Source organism: Pelobates fuscus, chromosome 1 (assembly GCF_036172605.1).
Source record: "Pelobates fuscus isolate aPelFus1 chromosome 1, aPelFus1.pri, whole genome shotgun sequence".
Lineage (NCBI taxonomy): Eukaryota > Metazoa > Chordata > Amphibia > Anura > Pelobatidae > Pelobates > Pelobates fuscus.
Genome location: NC_086317.1, coordinates 292,291,400 through 292,308,706, shown reverse-complemented (window position 1 = coordinate 292,308,706; position 17,307 = coordinate 292,291,400). Strand labels below are relative to the sequence as shown.

The window sequence follows — 17,307 nt, the reverse complement described above, 5'->3', positions numbered from 1 at the left end:
GGGATGGGTGCAATTCGTGGCTAAATTGAGCTGCAGTGCTATGAGAAGTGCTGAGAGAGGGAGAGTACACCACAGCCACACACTGGTAGAACCCCCCCGTCTCGAAAAAAATGATCTATACACCAAAACTGCTTTATTAAGCTAAAGTTGTTTTGGTGCCTGTAGTGTCCCTTTACCTGTCATTCTCTGCTAAATATTGTAATAAAACTGTGTTTTGTTTCTGATTTGTATCATACACTCATATAACAAGGATTTTTAATGTGTATTTCCTAACCTGCTGTTTGCTAACCCTATACAAAATCCTATATTGTGTTCAACTACATCTTAGTACAACAATACCCTCAATGTATGCCTTTCTCACTATTCTGTGAAGCTACAGTGCCATATAATAGACCTGACCATTTTAGGTTTTACAGTTAGATTTTTCATAAATGGATTTCATGGGACAATATCTCAATTTAGGTCCTTATAGCAGTTTGATTGTTCAGGTTAAGCCACAAAGCCTACCATTTGTGAAAGTAGACTCTCCAGGGTCTCTCATATGGTGTATATTGTGCCCTAATGTGCTGCCTTTTTTCACAACTTTATATCAACACTTGATTTGAAAAAAGGTTTTTTTTTTTTTCCCCTTTCATTTTTTACATACCGTACCTGTTACATATTCTGATATGTGCCACTATCGTCAAAGCCACCAAAATATGCTCAACAATCTTTTCTGAATAAAACAATACACCCAATATGTGCCTTTTGGCACTGTCTTGTGAAGATACAGTGCCATGTAAGAGACCTAACTATTTCAGTTTTTATAGTTATAATTTTGATAAATGACTTCGATAGACCTGTTCAGCATTTTGGGGCATTGCAAATAACCCCATAAGTGAATATAATTTGTTAAAGTAGACACCACAGGGTATATTATATGGTACATGAACCTTATTGTCAAGAGAGGGTATGAACCAAAATGTACAGACCCAGAACATAACAAATTTCGGATTTTCCATGTAACTCTCTTTAGAGAGGCCATATTAACTGTGGACAGTGTCCGAGTAAATAATCGAGGTCGAGAAAAAACTGGATAAACTATAAATTAGCCAAGATCAAAGGAGTGCAGAGGTTAGTAAAAATGTTAAACAAGCCAAGAAAGAGATACCAGAATTAAAATACACAAAAACGAGCTATTGGGCTAACACTAGGAGTGGGAGAGGTGAGCATAAATAGGCAAGACGTGTTTCCTATTGGCCCACATTATCTTAAAATTCCATATGATTTTTGGGTGGTTCAAAACCCTATTAGACTGTTTCAATATGTCATCAGATTGTGCCGAATTCGGTCTGACGAATGCCTCATTCAGACCTGAATTCAGTGCGGTGAGTGCGGCATTCGGACTCTAATTCGATCACTCATAGAATTATGTGGTGCAAGAGCATGCAGCATCACAGACAATTCTGGGGGGCCCTGGTAAAATACCAGACATCCTTGACAGTACCCACTTCGAGTATGAAGGTTACAGACAAAACAAGGTGCATGAACATCAGAGGTCTGGCAAAAGTGGCATTCTGACACAAAAAAGGTTTTGTAGAGACATACTTCTTTTTAAAGTAAGGTTACCAAGGAAACAGGCAGGCTATAAGGCCACTTGACCTGCTCTTCTGCCCATGTGGTGTATCTTCTTACCTGCAGATGCGGTTTACAATATGTGGGTAGAACAGGCAGACAAGCCAAAATTAGTTTCCTGGAACACCTAACTAACATCAGAAAAGGTTTAACATCACATTCTTGACCTACAGCATATCGACAAACTCTCCTTTTACCTATCTCAAACCTCACCTGTCCTAGTTCTGCAACCTCCTTCTACAATTCCACCTTCTCCTCTCAACTAGACATCATGGCACTTTGTACATTTAAAAGCCGCAGGCGCCCCCAACATCAACCCTGGCACACCAAGCTCACTCGATACCTCCAAAAATGCTCCAGAACTGCTGAATGCTGTTGGAGAAAGTCTCACTGTGCATCTGACTTTCTCCACTATAAATTTATGCTAAGCTCATACAGCTTGGCTCTTTCCTCTGCAAAAGTTAATTACTTCAATACCCTCCTAACCACACTCTCCCGCAAACCCAAACAGCTATTTCACACATCTAACTCTCCTCTTCGCCCTGCTGTTCCTCCTCCACCTACTAACTTGACTGCCTCAGACTTTGCAACTCACTTCACTGACAAGATTTCTACAATCAGAGAAGAGATATCTCATCTTTATTCTTCCCCTTACAATACTTCCCCTAACTTCACTCCCTCTGCTGTTCTATGTTCACTCGCACCCGCTACATTGGAAGAGGTTTCTGCTCTGCTCTAGTCCTCCCGCCCCACCACCTGCTCCCTAGATCCAATTCCCTCGCATCTCATCCGTACTCTGTCTTCTTCTCTTTCTCCACCTCTCACAAAAATTCTCAATCTCTCTCTCTCCTCTGGTATATTTCCATCGCCCTTCAAACATGCAACTATAACCCCAATTCTAAAGAAGCCCAATCTTGACCCTAACTCCCCATCCAACTATCGTCCTCTCGCTACTACCTTTTGCATCCAAGATCCTTGAAAGAATTGTGTATGCGAGATTGACAGACTTCCTCGAGTCCAACTCTCTGCTAGACCCGCTTCAGTCTGGTTTCCGCGCTAAGCACTCTGTGGAAACAGCACTGACCAAAGTATCCAATGATCTACTTGCTGCAAAATCTCGTGGTCACTACTCTATCCTAATTCTCCTTGACCTGCAGCTTTTGACAATGTTCATCATCAACAGCTTCTTCTCATCCTCTGCAATATCGGTCTACAAGATATTGCTCTCTCCTGGTGCTCCTCCTACCTCTCCCAGCGCTCTTTCAGTGTTTCTTTCTCTGGCTCTGCTTCTTCTCCCCAACTCCTCTCTGTTTGTGTCCCCCAAGGTTCAGTCCCTGGTCCCCTACTGTTCTCCATCTATACTGCCTCCCTTGGTAAACTCATTAGCTCCTTTGGCTTCCAATATCATTTCTATGCAGATGACACGCAAATCTACCTGATCTCTCCCCATCCCTCTTGACTAGTGTCTCTGACTGCCTCTCTGCTATTTCTAACTGGATGGCTGCCCACTTCCTTAACCCCTTAAGGACACATGACGTGTGACATGTCATGATTCCCTTTTATTCCAGAAGTTTGGTCCTTAAGGGGTTAAACTAAACTTGACCAAAACTGAAATTCTGGTCTTTCCTCCCTCAAGTGTTGTTACTCCTGTGTCTGTCTCCCTCCAAGTCAACGGTACTACCATCAGCTCTACCACGCAGGCTCGCTGCCTAGGTGTTCTCTTTGACTCTGACCTCTCCTTCAAGCCTCATTTTTAATCTATCGCCAAATCCAGTCATTTCCACCTCAAAAAAATTGTGCACATCCGCCCCTACTTAACGCCAGATGCGACTAAGGTGTTGGTCCATTCCACTGTCCTTTCTCGCCTTGACTACTGTAATCCGCTTCTCAGTAGTCTTACGTGCTCCCAACTTGCGCCGTTGCAGTCTATAATGAATGCGGCAGCGATGCTCATCTTCCTATCCGCCCGCACCTCCCATGCCTCACCCTTCTGTCAGTCCCTACATTGGCTTCCTATAAAATATAGAGATCAATTTAAAATTCTGGTTCTTGCTTTCAAATTGCTACATAATACTGCTCCCACCTATCTATCCTCCCTTATACACAAGTATGTCCCTGTAACGGATCACCTGGCACCCCGACTGGGTACCTCTGTTGAAGGATGCTCCTAGCGCTTACAGAGGGCTCCAAGCGCTCCGCAGACACCACAACCACCGCAGACCCCACAAACCGCCGCAGCTTGATTGGGGTCTCGCCGTCTCCTACCCACCCTGGACCTACGACAAGGCTCCAGGTTCCAGGTGGTGAACCTCTCCTCCAAGAGAGTGAAGCAGGAACAGGCTCTTAAAAGAGCCTAGCAGTGATTATCCAAGGGAGCATGCAGAGCATAGCAATCCCTTGTAGTGATATAGCAATTCCCCCAATAAGAGACAGGACTCTAGATTGAGGGTGAAGTAGAACTGATGTTTAATGGCAGGTTCTCTGCTTTTATGCAGTGCTCCCCTGCAAGGGAGACGCCCACAGACAATTAGGCATTAACCAATCAGACAACGGTTACATCCCACAGATTCCCTCCCCTCTGCTTGGGAGATAATTGAGTTTCTTACTGTATCTACTCAATTATCTCCAAGTTAAAACTTATGCATTTGTATAACTCCAAAACTATACATCCAATATTAATAAAAGTCACATATTAATAATCCGCATACTTTACTTACAAACATGTCCAAAATTCAGCCAATTCCATCCAGGGGTTAAAGAGTTAGCTGGAAGTCCTTTATGACCGACCGCAAGCACATTTTCATGCCCAAAACAGTTCCATGGATTTGGGCTGTGCGGTCGGTCTATTTTACACAGAGAAAATGACTAAGTCCCATTCGAACGAGCGTTGGTCTTTGTCTCTTGGGTCCCTCAGGCACCTTCTGTGTAGACCGAGATGACCCCCACCGGTGCAAAGGGAGTGAAACAGTACCCCTTATGCAAGCTCCGAAGGTTTGGTGCATTGCCGAGCTGGGGAGTCGCCTCTCCCTCTCAATTGCCAGTTAGGCCCCAACCTCCAGGAGACACAATCACTTCAACATTGGGGACATCTCAGGCAGCAAATCGTATCTGAGGGCACCAGCTATTGCGCTGTAGCTAGGGCTCACACCTCTTGGTAATATTATTGCGATTAATCATCAGATGGCAGATCTATAGGCAAAAACTCGGAGTAGCTGGGTAATCATGCATGCGTTGAGATGGCGGTCAGGCCCCGCCCCCATGGATCTTCTATTTTCCTAGTGCGTCCTGGAATGGTAAAACTGAAGGACATTATTCTAGGGAGGACTGTATCCATCAAAGGAACTGGGGTACCTTGATTGGGGTACAGGTAAAGGTTTGCAGGAGGCATGATTTTGGAAGATATCCCTGTTAATGTTTGCCAGTATGCCCCATAAAGGCCTGTGAATGGAAGGGTGAACAGAGAGCCCTGTACAACCTGAGGTATTAGGTAAAACTTTGGTAGGGCTGTAGGACTGGGAGGGAATGCATAGAGTGGACGACTGCACCTGAGCCAGTAGTGTCCTGACAAAGGGTGGAGAAATTCTCTGGAGTATGGTTGCTGGGAGGGAGAGCAGAGGGGTAATGGGAGTCTGTCTGTGTCTAAACCAGACAAGTAATGTCTTGTCACCATAAAAATGGGTATATTGTAACAACTGATGTTTAAAATGTGTGCCAAGTGCCAGGCCTTAGAGCAGAGCTCCTTAGAGTCCGAGAGTAAATGTTTCCCTACTGATACCACAGCTTTGTGAGAAGGTGATGTGTGAGTGAGGGGTCTGGGGAGGTGGATGCTTCCTCAGCCAGCCCTGATATAGTCTGTGTAGAGTAGAAGAAATGCCATAAACCACATTTAGTGTTGCGTTAGAATCCTTATGAGTGAAACCCTAAAGTGTAACAATATTCTTTTAAAGAGCCACTTGTGCATCAACGTATTTGGAAAAAAAAATAGTAAATAATATTTATGTAAAAAAAATAGAATTATTAATATATCCTGAAACAGAAGAAAATACACATATCCATAACACCATGGTCACTGGAGCTCAGCTACAGCTATGGACTTTTCAGCACAGGGGATCTCTGGGCTCCTGGACACACAGTCCATGCACACCCACTATCACAGGTAGGATGTCAATCCCGGTAACATTGCTCTCTGCCTCGAAGTGACGAGGGTATGTATTTTTCACGGGGTATGCTTTTTTGATAGAACACAGGCCATGGCGCTCTTCTCAGACCAGCTGTTCTCTCAGATTTCCATAACCCACCTCACAGCTGGTGTTGCGGATCAGCTGTCCCCAGTGCTCCACATGTGTGCAGTGGGTAGGGGAATTGCGCTGGAAGCATGCGCAAGACCAGCGTGCCAGTCAAGCTAGTTCCACACTTACATTATAGTTAGTGCATTCACTAAGCACAGGACGTGGGCCATTTATGGTTCAAATTAGGGTTAGGTAACTAATTTAACCTCTCTCACTCCTTACCTCACCCTAAAAATAAAGTGCAAATTAACCCCATACCTCAATTAAAATGTAATGTTTCTCCCAAGGTGACTCTAATCACAGGAAAAAGACCCTCTAACTCTAACATTAACCCTAAATGACCCATGGCAACATCTGTGTCAGTGAGAGCATGGGGGAGAGTCCGCCCACTGTCCTCTCCGTACACCCTGCACATAAGGAGCTCCCCTCTCTAATTACACAGGAAGGCCCTCCCCCCAGCATGCAGGACACAGCTCCCATTACTCTTCCTATTCCTTCAGCACAAGCACTAGCCGCACCGGAAGTTATAAGGAGGCTGTCTGCTCTGCGCAGCACCTTCCTTGTGGTATATGTGGGCATGGCTGATGTGCGGAGTGGGCGGGGTTTATTTGAGCTGAACTGCATTGTAGGCGGGGTTTAGTTGCTGAGTGGGCGGGGTTTAGTTGAGCTGCCCTGTGGTGTGGGCGTGGTTGGGTTGCAGAGTGGGCGGGGTTTGGTTGCGCTGACCTGCTGTGTGGGCGTGGTTTAGTTGCGCTGACTCGCTGTGTGGGCGGGGTTTAGTTGCGCTGACCTGCCGTGTGGGCGGGGTTGAGTTGCGTTGTGGGCGGGCGACCAATGGAACATTGACGTCACTGTTGTGTAGTCGGGGAAGATGGCGGACAAGATGGAGCGGATAGAAGGAGGTGATGCGGGCTGTGTGTGTGTGTGAGCTGGCTCCAGAGCCATTGGTGTGTGCTGGTGTCACTGTGATCCTATTGCTATAGACATCCATAGCTGACATGTGTGAGAGAATAATGCACCCCCAGCAGGGCTGTCTGCATTAATACCCAGCTCACTATCAGTGTGTGTGTGTGATATAACACTGCAATCACATTGCCAGCTATATAATGTGTGTCTTTATTGTCACCTCATTCCAAAAGGAATGCACATGTAGCATCTTGTAAAAGGGATGATAACAAAGTGTATAGATAGATATCTCCCAGCTGCAATGGAACTACAACTCCCAGGACTCTGCACCATCTTGGCTGCCAATTCCTCATGGGAGTCGTAGTTCAATATCAGCTGGAGAGCGACCATTAGGCCTTCCCTGCACGTTTTATGACCATGCCTATTGTTTTCAGTTTGTCACATTTCTGTTTCATAGATATTGCACTTTTTAATGAATATGTAAACCTTTACATGCAATCAGACAGTTTCTACCCTACTCTGGGTGATTCCCTGTAGCTATAGGTGTAGGGTTTAGCCTACACTAATAATAAGGTCCATTCTTGCTACTTTTTCTTTCTTTTTTTTTTTGTGGTTGCTGTTCCCATCATTCAGCTCAGTAGATAAAATGCTCATCTTGGTAAGTTGTTTCAACTTCACCAGGACCAGAAGAAGAGGCAGAAAAAGCAGTGAACACTAAGACTGTTTCTTCCAGCAATGAAGGGGAAAGCTCAAGTCGCAGCGCAGAGAAAAGGTCTGCTGAACAGTCCTCCGAGGACTCCAGCTCCACACCTTGTCCATCTAAAGTCTCTAAGATTGGATTTACATTTGGAGGCCAAAGTACAAAGAAGCAACCTTCCATATCTATCAAGCTTGGTGCCAGTGTACGTAGTTCACAGTTTATTTAATTTCCTCCATCATATGTAGTATTCATGTATATATCTTTACAATTGCTTCTCAACCCGTGGATAAAAGGCGTGCATGTACCAACATATGTATAATAACTTATTCAGTATTGTCCCTCTTATGAAGAAGACTGGGAAATGCACAGATACTGGTAAGTTCATTATTTAATGCAATAAAACCCAATGATTGCTTTAAGGCATGTCTAACGACTGTAATGTGGGCATTAAAACCCCAAATGTATGTTGTGGGAGAATGATCATAATAGACTTACACCATAGGATTTATTAGCTAAATTCCAAATTGTAGTGAAATTAAATAGTCAAGTTGTGACTATTGCTGACTTGTATAATGTCTACAATTCACCTAATTTAACCAAAATTGTGCTATTTAGAATTTGTTTTGTTATATTTGAGGGTTTACTGAAAAACTTCAGTGTATGAATGTATATAATTGGGGAAAAAGAAAACTATATGAGTTAAAGAGACACTAAAGACACCCGGATCACTCCATCTCAATGAAGTGGTCTTGGTGGCGTGCCCGCCCCACCCCCCCTATTTTAAAGGAACTTCAGGTACCATAACAACTTCATCTATGTGAAGTTGTTACGGTGTCAGGAGGCCCCTGGGCGCACTCAAGGGGTTAGATAGACAGTTCTCAAATGGTTTAACCCCAAAGTGAGCCTCAAGCGCCAATCTCAACTTCCACTTGGCGGCATCCGGATCCTGAAATCTCAGTTTCAAAAAGCTCAGGGGTGCCGCTGATTGTCTGAGAGTGGTCAGCTGACGCTTTCAACCAATTAGTGACTCTCCATTCATAAAATTGGCTTAAAAAGAAATGGATCTTTTTCGCTAATTGTGTAACCCCTTGAGGTAAGAGTGCATCTGTGGGCCTCTTGGCACCATAACAACTTGGTGCCTAAAAGTGTCTGAACTGTCCCTTTAATCCTGCAATTAAACATTGCTTGTTTTCATGGCAGGGTTTGAATGCTTCTAGTGGCTGTTACTCAATCTCTAGCGGTGCTTCTTGTAAAATAGCAAAGTAAAATTCTGTTATTTTTATCAGATGGTCACAGAAAGTCCCTCGGATCGGTGAAGTGCGTTGTTTTGCTTTGCATGCTCGCTAGCCTTCCAATGTTTTCCTACGGTGAGGCATTGGATTGGCTGAGATCAATTTTGGAAACCGGTGCTGCGAGGGACAAAAGGCAACTAAAATACCAACAGGGTTTTACAGTGTCAGGAATACACATTTGTATTCCTAATGCAATAGTCAATAGTGTTCCTTTATTACTCTGCTGTACATGGCTGTTTTATTTCCTGTGTACAAAACATGATCATACAGATAGATGATGGATGGGACAAGCTTGAAAGTGTAGCAGGAACAGTGACTGATGGTAGAAATTTGCAGAACTGTTCACAGAGGTTGGCAGATTGAATGTCTGACATTTTTCAAATAAAAGGTATATGCATTAGTCAAGGACCTGCAGAATGTAAAGAAAAACAAAAAGCTAGCGATGGACACACTATTAGAGGTAACTGTCAGTTTTTGTTCAAAAATATGAACTGGAATGATGGTAACTGAAGACCAGGGATGATACCCACTACAACAGGCTGCCGTAGTAAGTAGTTATACCATTTAAAGATGATTTGACAACTAACCTGAATCCCACATGGCACTCATTGCCATTTCCCGTGCTTCCTGAAGCTTCTGCAATGCAGGTTTAGCTGATGCTCAGTGGAAATAAATGAAGCTTCATTCAAGAGCTTTCAGTACCTGGGGAGCTCGTTTGAACCCCGGGAACTTGTTAAACAGTTTGATTACTAAACCTGGGAGGGCACCAAAGCACTTTTGCCACCATAACCACTACATCATACTTTAGTGGTTATGGTGCATGGAGTGTTCCTTTAACTGTGTCGTGGTAACATATGCATTTGATTTAGATTTGCAAAATGTTTTTTTCAAATTGATAGAATATTTTCATATTTAAATATGATATACTGTTGGAAATTACATTGGCATCAGTTTTTAATGATCTTGATAATTCAGTTTTATGTTGTAGGCCCACAATTAGACCTTGACATAAGGCATAATCGTGTTTAATTTTGTTATGAATGCTGCCTATACATTGTGCAAACTAATGAGTAGATTACAATGTTTTACTTTGTTTACTTATTGGTACACTGCCAGATCAGAATTAATAAGGTAGAAGTGCTTTGTTTTCTTTTTTGTTTCTTTCCTGTTGTCCCTTCTGTATATTTATCTTGTGCCAACTGCGTAACTGTATAGGTTTGTCATTATTATATGAATTTTAATTTACAGAGCTGCAATAGGCTATAGCATGGCTAATGATTAGAACTGTTACTGTATATCTGACAAAGCATTGTGGAAAACATGGTTAACATGAGCTTCCATTGCAGTTGTTAAACACCAATTTGACTATAGTGAGCAGTTATGGTTATTCAATTAGGACCAAATGCCCCTTTTCAGATTAGCAAACTTCATCCAGGACTGTGTGAGTGCATTTTGACTGCAAAATATGGACAAACGTTCTGAAAATTTAGGTCTATTATTAGAATATATCGACCAGATTTCAGCTTGTTCTGAAGCAACTGAATGGCTGAAATCCAGGTCCAAGTTATGGAAATACTCAACCGTATGCTTAAATACAATAATTAGACATTGTGCCTGAAAATTTAATCCAACTCCGTTTGTTCAATTAGTTTAGACCAAATTTGAAAGCAGGCTTTTTGCCAGTTTTAATATAAGCTATAATTACAGAAAGCTGTCATTAGCACCATTTTATAAGCTAGCTCCATGGGAGAAAGGGTTAATACAATAGAGGGACCAGTATATACACCAGTAAAAGCATTTCATTTAAGTTCTTTAATGTTATATAGTTATTAAAAGTAAATCATATTTCATTATTATTGGACAGTTTGCATGTGCTGTCAGTGGAAAAATATTGTAGATTTCTGTAGATTTGCCTGCAAAAAGCAGGTGAATTTATTTTTCAGATTTGTAATTGACCAACTTTGTTTAAAATGTTGCTAGTGCAGGTTGCGGTTTAAATTTCATGACTTTAGTGAATAACCCGACTATTGATCTTGTAATTTTCACTTTTTTACATTTTTTTTTTGTTTTTTTTTTGTTTTTGTTTTTTTTCTTCAGAAACCTAAAGAAGTTGCTCCATCTGTAGTCCCCAAAAAGAAAGCGTTGGCCTCAGTGTTTAATGAAGATGATGTAAGCTATTTCTTCTTTTTATATTCATTAGTAACCATTTGTCATTATGGACAGCATTCTACAGGTTTACATTTCAAATTCCTACCTGTTAATTAGGAGGAACTTATTCCAGGGTTCAACATGTCCACTTCTCACTGGTTATTGGCAACTGAAAATGTATTCGGTAGACCCCCAGACCTCGACCCATGGCTCTTCCTCTTAAGTAGGACTCTCGAGGGCTGGACTAGGCACGAGCAAAAGCTACTCCACAAGATAAATCTAGCGGCCAGGCGGGCGGTAGCCTCCGACTGGCTTAAACCAGGCACACCTCCCATTGTAGGGGTTATTAACAGAGTAAAAGAGGTCCACTTGATGGATGATCTGACAGCTCGGTTCAGGGGCACCTCCAAATCCTTTCAAAAAATTTGGGAACCCTGGGAAAATTTCACCCTGGGACACTGACGTATAGCTAGATCTGGATGGCAGCCCAGACGGATCCCCCTCTCTTGACCTTCTCTCTCGCTTTTCCTTCTTTCTAGTTCTTCTGACATAGACACAAAAATGAAAAATAAATGACCAACATTCCGCATACATGGGAACAGACACAAGAGGCATATTCTTATTTAGGGGTAGAGGACAGCGGCCCAAACAGCCGCTCCACAGGGAGCATCACACGGCCAGGAAAAACTCTAGACATTATCTCATCCAGACAACGAGAGGGTTACTACGGTTTAGGATCAAGCACACCAGATTACCCACAGAGAGCCGTAAAGTATGCTAGAGTGAACGGGGATGCTGGGAGATAGTGATAACCCAATAACTTGCCTGGCGGCTGAGGCATTGTAACCCTGTTATACCTTGTTAAAGCTGTAAACCAATACCATGTGACACTGTTTTCTCTGTCAAACTGTTTGCTGTGCCATGACAAATAAAGAATTAAAATAAAAATAACGCCCACCTTTTTCTGCAGCTGAATTGTCACACAATACTACTTGATGGAAAAATAAAGAACACTGTACCCATAGTCTTTTTGCACCATAACCACTACAATATGCAGTAGTGATTGTGGTACTTAAACCCTCAAATCTTTATCTCCTAACTGTCCATGATCAATATGGGTGGGCTCCCCATTCACTGGATCCATTTTCACAGCCTCACCAACGTTTAATTGCTTGCAGTGACATATCGTCATTGCATTCTCTTGCCCATAGTAAGACAGAATCTAATACCCAATATAGGGTTAAAACCACCATCTAGCCACCCTGGTCCCCTCATGCCTCCCTAAATATAGTAAATCTTACTTGTATTCAAGTCTGAAGCTGCATTCTTTGTGCCTGTTTTCATTAGATCTGCCCACTGCCTGCTGACATCAGCCGAAGTGGTAGCCTGATCCAATCACAATGCTTCACCATAGGATTGGCTGAGACTGACAGAGAGGCAGATCAGGGGCAAGGCCAGCACAATTCAAACACAGCCCTGGCTAATCAGCATCTCCTCATAGAGTTTAACTGAATCAGTGAATCTTTAGGAGGAAAGTTCAGTGTCTGCATGCAGAGGGTGGAGACACTGAATGTTTGGATGCATTTTAGGCAGCCATGACCCAGTTAGGATCTCTAACAGCTATCTGAGGAGTGGCCAGTGAAGTTATCACTAGGCTGTAATGTAAACACTGCATTTTCTCTGAAAAGACTGTGTTCACAGCAAAAAGCCTGAAGGTAATGATTCTACTCATCAGAACAAATTCAATAAACTGTAGTTGTTCTGGTGACTATAGTGTCCCTTTAAGCTCCATCCTTTGTCAAGATTGTCAAGCGTATGAAAAATACCCAATACAAAGTACTTCCTACTTTGTCTTATGTTTTAAAGCGAGAGAGAGATCAGAAATTAAGAAAGTAAATTCTGAATGAAAAAAGAGAAGAGGAAACAATAGGACAAAGCTATTGAATCAAAAGATGTACAGTACTTAGTTTTTCACACAAGGCTTCTCCATGTTGGCTTTATTTTTGTTAAATCACGACGCAGTGTAAAAGGTCATGTGTTTTTGTTTATCTGAGATTGTTTACCTAATTTTAACCCCTTAAGGACACATGGCATGTGTGACATGTCATGATTCCCTTTTATTCCAGAAGTTTGGTCCTTAAGGGGTTAAGACTAAGGAAATCATGATTGTTATTATGTCCTGATATGTAAAGCCATAGAATTCAAAGAGGGCTTCTTTCTTTTTCCCATGATTGTATATACACATCATGGGGTTATGTAGTATTAAAAAAAAAAAAAATTCATAAAATTGGATTAATGTTTCCTTCAGCCTTTTAACTGAAGCTGCAGTTTTTGTATTATACTTTTGCACAAGTATTCCTTAAAGGACCACTATAGGCACCCAGACCACTTCAGCTTAATGAAGTGGTCTGGGTGCCAGGTCCAGCTAGGGTTAACCCATTTTTTTTTATAAACATAGCAGTTTCAGAGAAACTGCTATTTTTATGATAGGGTTAATCCAGCCCTCAAATCCTCTAGTGGCTGTCTCACTGACAGCCGCTAGAGGCGCTTGCATGATTCTCACTGTGAAAATCAGTGAGAGCACGCAAGCGTCCATAGCAAAGCATTGATAATGCTTTCCTATGAGACCGGCTGAATGCGCGCGCAGCTCTTGCCGCGTGTGCGCATTCAGCCGAATGGGAGGAGAGGAGGAGGATCGGAGGAGGAGAGCTCCCCGCCCGGTGCTGGAGAAAGGTAAGTTTTAACCCCTTTCCTCTCCCCAGAGCCCTGAGGGTGGGGGACGAGTGTTTTCCTGGCACTATAGTGGTCCTTTAAAGAGTTACTCCAACCTGTATGATGTTATTTGGAGCTGTGGTATAGTAGGTTTTATTTGAATCCTTATGAGAAAATAAAGTGTAAATATCATGTGAAATTAGTGTATAGATTAATACCTTCTATAATGCAGAGTGTAAAACCAACTCTTTCCAGCAAGAGGTATGCTAATGGGGGTGTCTCTAAATTTCAAATGAGAAAAGAGGAACACCATCATACCCAGCCTCCATTTTGGCTCAGGTGCTTGAAAAATGTAAACGTAAGGTACTAAATAGGGCAAAATGTATGTGGAACCTGGTTTAAACCTATGTTCTAAAGGTTTGTATAGCCTAAGCAGCATTTATTGAGCTCTCTTCTTGAGATACTTTCCTTGTGTGACAGATTTGTGGACATTTAGTTCATAATGTTAGTGCGATTTACATTTAAAGTGTTACATCATATTTCACCAGTCCAGGCATCTGGTAATACTAAAAACTAACAATCAAAGAGTGGTCACATGCTTGTCATCTTGTGATTTGGTGTTTATTTTGATGATTTCTTTTACCAGCCATTCATCATAACAGTATGCCATACTTCATAAATGTTCTATATGTGGAACGTTACAAATTGTTAATGCATTTGTGTGGTTTTGCATATTTAATATTCTATGATGATCATTCTTTGCAGAGTGAACCCGAAGAGATGCCCCCAGAGGCGAAAATGCGCATGAAAAATATTGGAAGGTATAAAAGTCGAATATTGCTAGCTATTATACTGCTGTCCGTCATAGGTGGCTCTCTATTTAGGCGGCAGCCTAATGTCCGTCACTCATTGGGGACTCGCGGCTGTCTAACTCGCTTAACTGTAGAGGAGGGCATGTAGCAATGGGGCAGGCAGCAGAGGGCTGCAGACCTACTGCTGCAGATTTGGAGGAAGATTTTCTTTAACCCTTCAGCTGCTGGAAAGGGGGTTGGGGGTTGCTAGGGAAGCTGGTCCAGAGGGCACTATAGTATAGAATTCCTTTAATATCATTCTAAAGCCTACAAGAGACTCCTGGCTCTGATTGACACAGCCTGCATTAAAAAAAATTGTTTCACTTTGAATCAGATGTAATTTACCTTAAACAAATTTTATCTCTTGCTCTGTAAATGGAACTTTAATCACATACAGGAGATTCCTGCAGGATCTAGCAAGCTATTATAGCAGGGGATGAGAACATCTAAGTTAAATAGAACTTGCAATAAAGGAAGAATAAACTTTAGATGACTCTTTACAGGAAGTGTATAGGAAGGCTGTGCAAGTCACATGCAGGGAGGTGTGACTAGGGTTAATAAACAAAGTGATTTAACTCCTAAATGGCAGATAATTGAACATTGAGACTGCAGGGGTATGGTCTATACACCAAAACTGTTTCATTAAGCTAACGTTGTTTTGGTGACTATAGTGTCCCTTTAACTTTTACATGGCAGATAATTGAGCAGTAAACATGAGCTTTATACCAAAACTGATTCATTAAGCTAAACTTGTTTTGATGCCTATAGTATACCTTAAACTTTAGAAATTCAGTTAGCAGTTCACGAACATTCTGTATTTGATGAATAAACCACTTTAAATTTTGCTTTGTTGTGCATAAACCCCTATCGTAAAATGTAAAATATGTGATTTTTGCGATTTTAATGTAAGTTCTCTCAATGCCTTTACCAGGGATACACCAACTTCTGCCGGACCTAACTCATTCAACAAAGGCAAGCATGGATTTTCAGACAGCCAAAAGCTGTGGGAGCGGAATATAAAATCTCAGTTGGAACGTGTTTCTGATAAATGAAATGTTTGGGTAGAGGGGCTGAAGGGTGTCATTGAGAGGAAGATTCCTTTTTTTATGGATGGATAAATTTACAGTTGTCGACTTATTTCGTTTTGTTTTGTTTGTATTTTTAAGGAAATGTATGACACAAATACACTTGGAGAAAAATCCAATATTGTATGGGTTTTATTTGAAATTTGCAAGCTGTTAAATTAAATACTAAAACTAACAGAATTTCAGCTTCATTGTGCTATGGAAAGAATCAAGTATAACAAGTGGGTTATCCATAAACATTGTTGCATTAATTTTCATGTTTGTGCCAGTTGAGAGCATATGCCATATTCTCTATGTATAAAACAATTACTTCACCTTTTATACATTGAAATTAGAAAGATACGCCACCAGAGAAGGTAGAGATTGTGAAGGTGACATACGGAGACAAGCTGCAGAAAGAGGAAGGCAAACTGGGTTATAATTCTCTCATTTCCGGCAGGTACCTCAACTGGTGCATTAGCTGACTGCAGATAGGCCTGCTTATGTTCATGTTAGAATTTACCCCACGCTATACACTATTGAAAACTTAAGCCATATCATGTAAATATTGGAGGTTGATATCTGTTGTTCTACCATTAATCCTGAATTGTTAACCTGATATGCAGTTCATCCACATAAGTGGCCAATAAGAGACATCATAAGCCTTTTGTTGCTAAGGGTAGATACTAGCTAGACGGCCATGAGATGCCTACAGTTAGCAGTTCAATGCTCACTTCTTGGTGCTTGTGTTTATGAAAGTCTAATGCGATTATTGGGTACTTAAATGCATGCACTTATTCAACTTTGAAAATAAAGATTATCAAAAAAAGGAAGATAAAAGATCTATTGCAGCTAGAATGGCGGTTGACATGGGTAATTAGAAGGGCCTAACCCCTTTTAAATATAACCACTAATAAAGACAAGCCTTGCCTGAGGGCTTGGCTTCAAAACAATTACCACTGGTAAAATTTCACTTTTAATTTTTTTTTTTTTTTTACTAAAGACTTTTTAAAAAAAAAATTTTTTTTAAACTATTAAAGGTGACAGGTTTCCTCATTTATTTATTTTTAATTCAGAGAGCTTGTCTTTATTAGTTGTTACCGTTTATACACTTTTTTTATTTTATTTTTATTTTTTTCTGTAAAGCCCTAAAATATCAGCCTATTCCACTGATGGTTGTGCCATTAAATTAATTACATTTAAAAAAACAAAAAATGTTCATAGTAATATTACTACGAAAAAGATGCATTTGCATTTTGAGAATTTTTCACTTTGACAATATTTATTTTTCAAGAATTACCAACAAGTTACAGTTGGTATGATAACCGTAATGAGTCATCAACCAGGTGTGAAGCCGAATTTCGGGTCTTCTACCAAAAATGACGTGAGCAAAACATAAGAATATTTGCCATGTTTAAATGCGTAAACTTAAAAAAAAAAAAAAAAAATGTGGTACTTTTTATCTCTCTTGCTCACTTGGCAATGAGCAATTGCTCCATAGCCATTTACGCCTTTCATCTGTTAAAGAGGAGCAGTGATAAAAATGTTGGTTCAAATAAGAGAATAAAGGAGCGAATACAAAAAGTGCCAGAAAGACAAACAAAGATTGAGTACAACACATTTTATACATAAATCACAACGCATTTTAAGCAGTGGATGCATATTATATGATTTAAGTGTAAAAATATATAGGAATGCTGAGCCTGTAGAGGGGTTACCCAGCCTATAACT

At 41.2% G+C, this 17,307-nt stretch overlaps 1 protein-coding gene across 1 annotated transcript; it reads left to right on the top strand.

The window, feature by feature from the left end:
• The first annotated feature begins 6,728 nt into the window (after positions 1-6,728).
• PCNP (PEST proteolytic signal containing nuclear protein) lies at positions 6,729-15,716 on the top strand. Its single transcript, XM_063457473.1, has 5 exons — positions 6,729-6,805; positions 7,491-7,711; positions 10,899-10,970; positions 14,427-14,482; positions 15,444-15,716. The coding sequence occupies exons 1-5, from the start codon at positions 6,775-6,777 to the stop codon at positions 15,562-15,564; spliced, it is 501 nt and encodes a 166-aa protein (XP_063313543.1). The 5' UTR covers positions 6,729-6,774; the 3' UTR covers positions 15,565-15,716.
• The last annotated feature ends 1,591 nt before the right edge of the window (positions 15,717-17,307 follow it).

Excerpts from the sequence above, each read along its gene's own strand:
- PCNP (XM_063457473.1), top strand. The coding sequence starts at position 6,775 with ATGGCGGACAAGATGGAGCGGATAGAAGGAG. Across the intron at positions 6,806-7,490 it reads GATGGAGCGGATAGAAGGAG|GACCAGAAGAAGAGGCAGAA; the intron begins GTGATGCGGGCT and ends CAACTTCACCAG. Across the intron at positions 14,483-15,443 it reads CGCATGAAAAATATTGGAAG|GGATACACCAACTTCTGCCG; the intron begins GTATAAAAGTCG and ends TGCCTTTACCAG.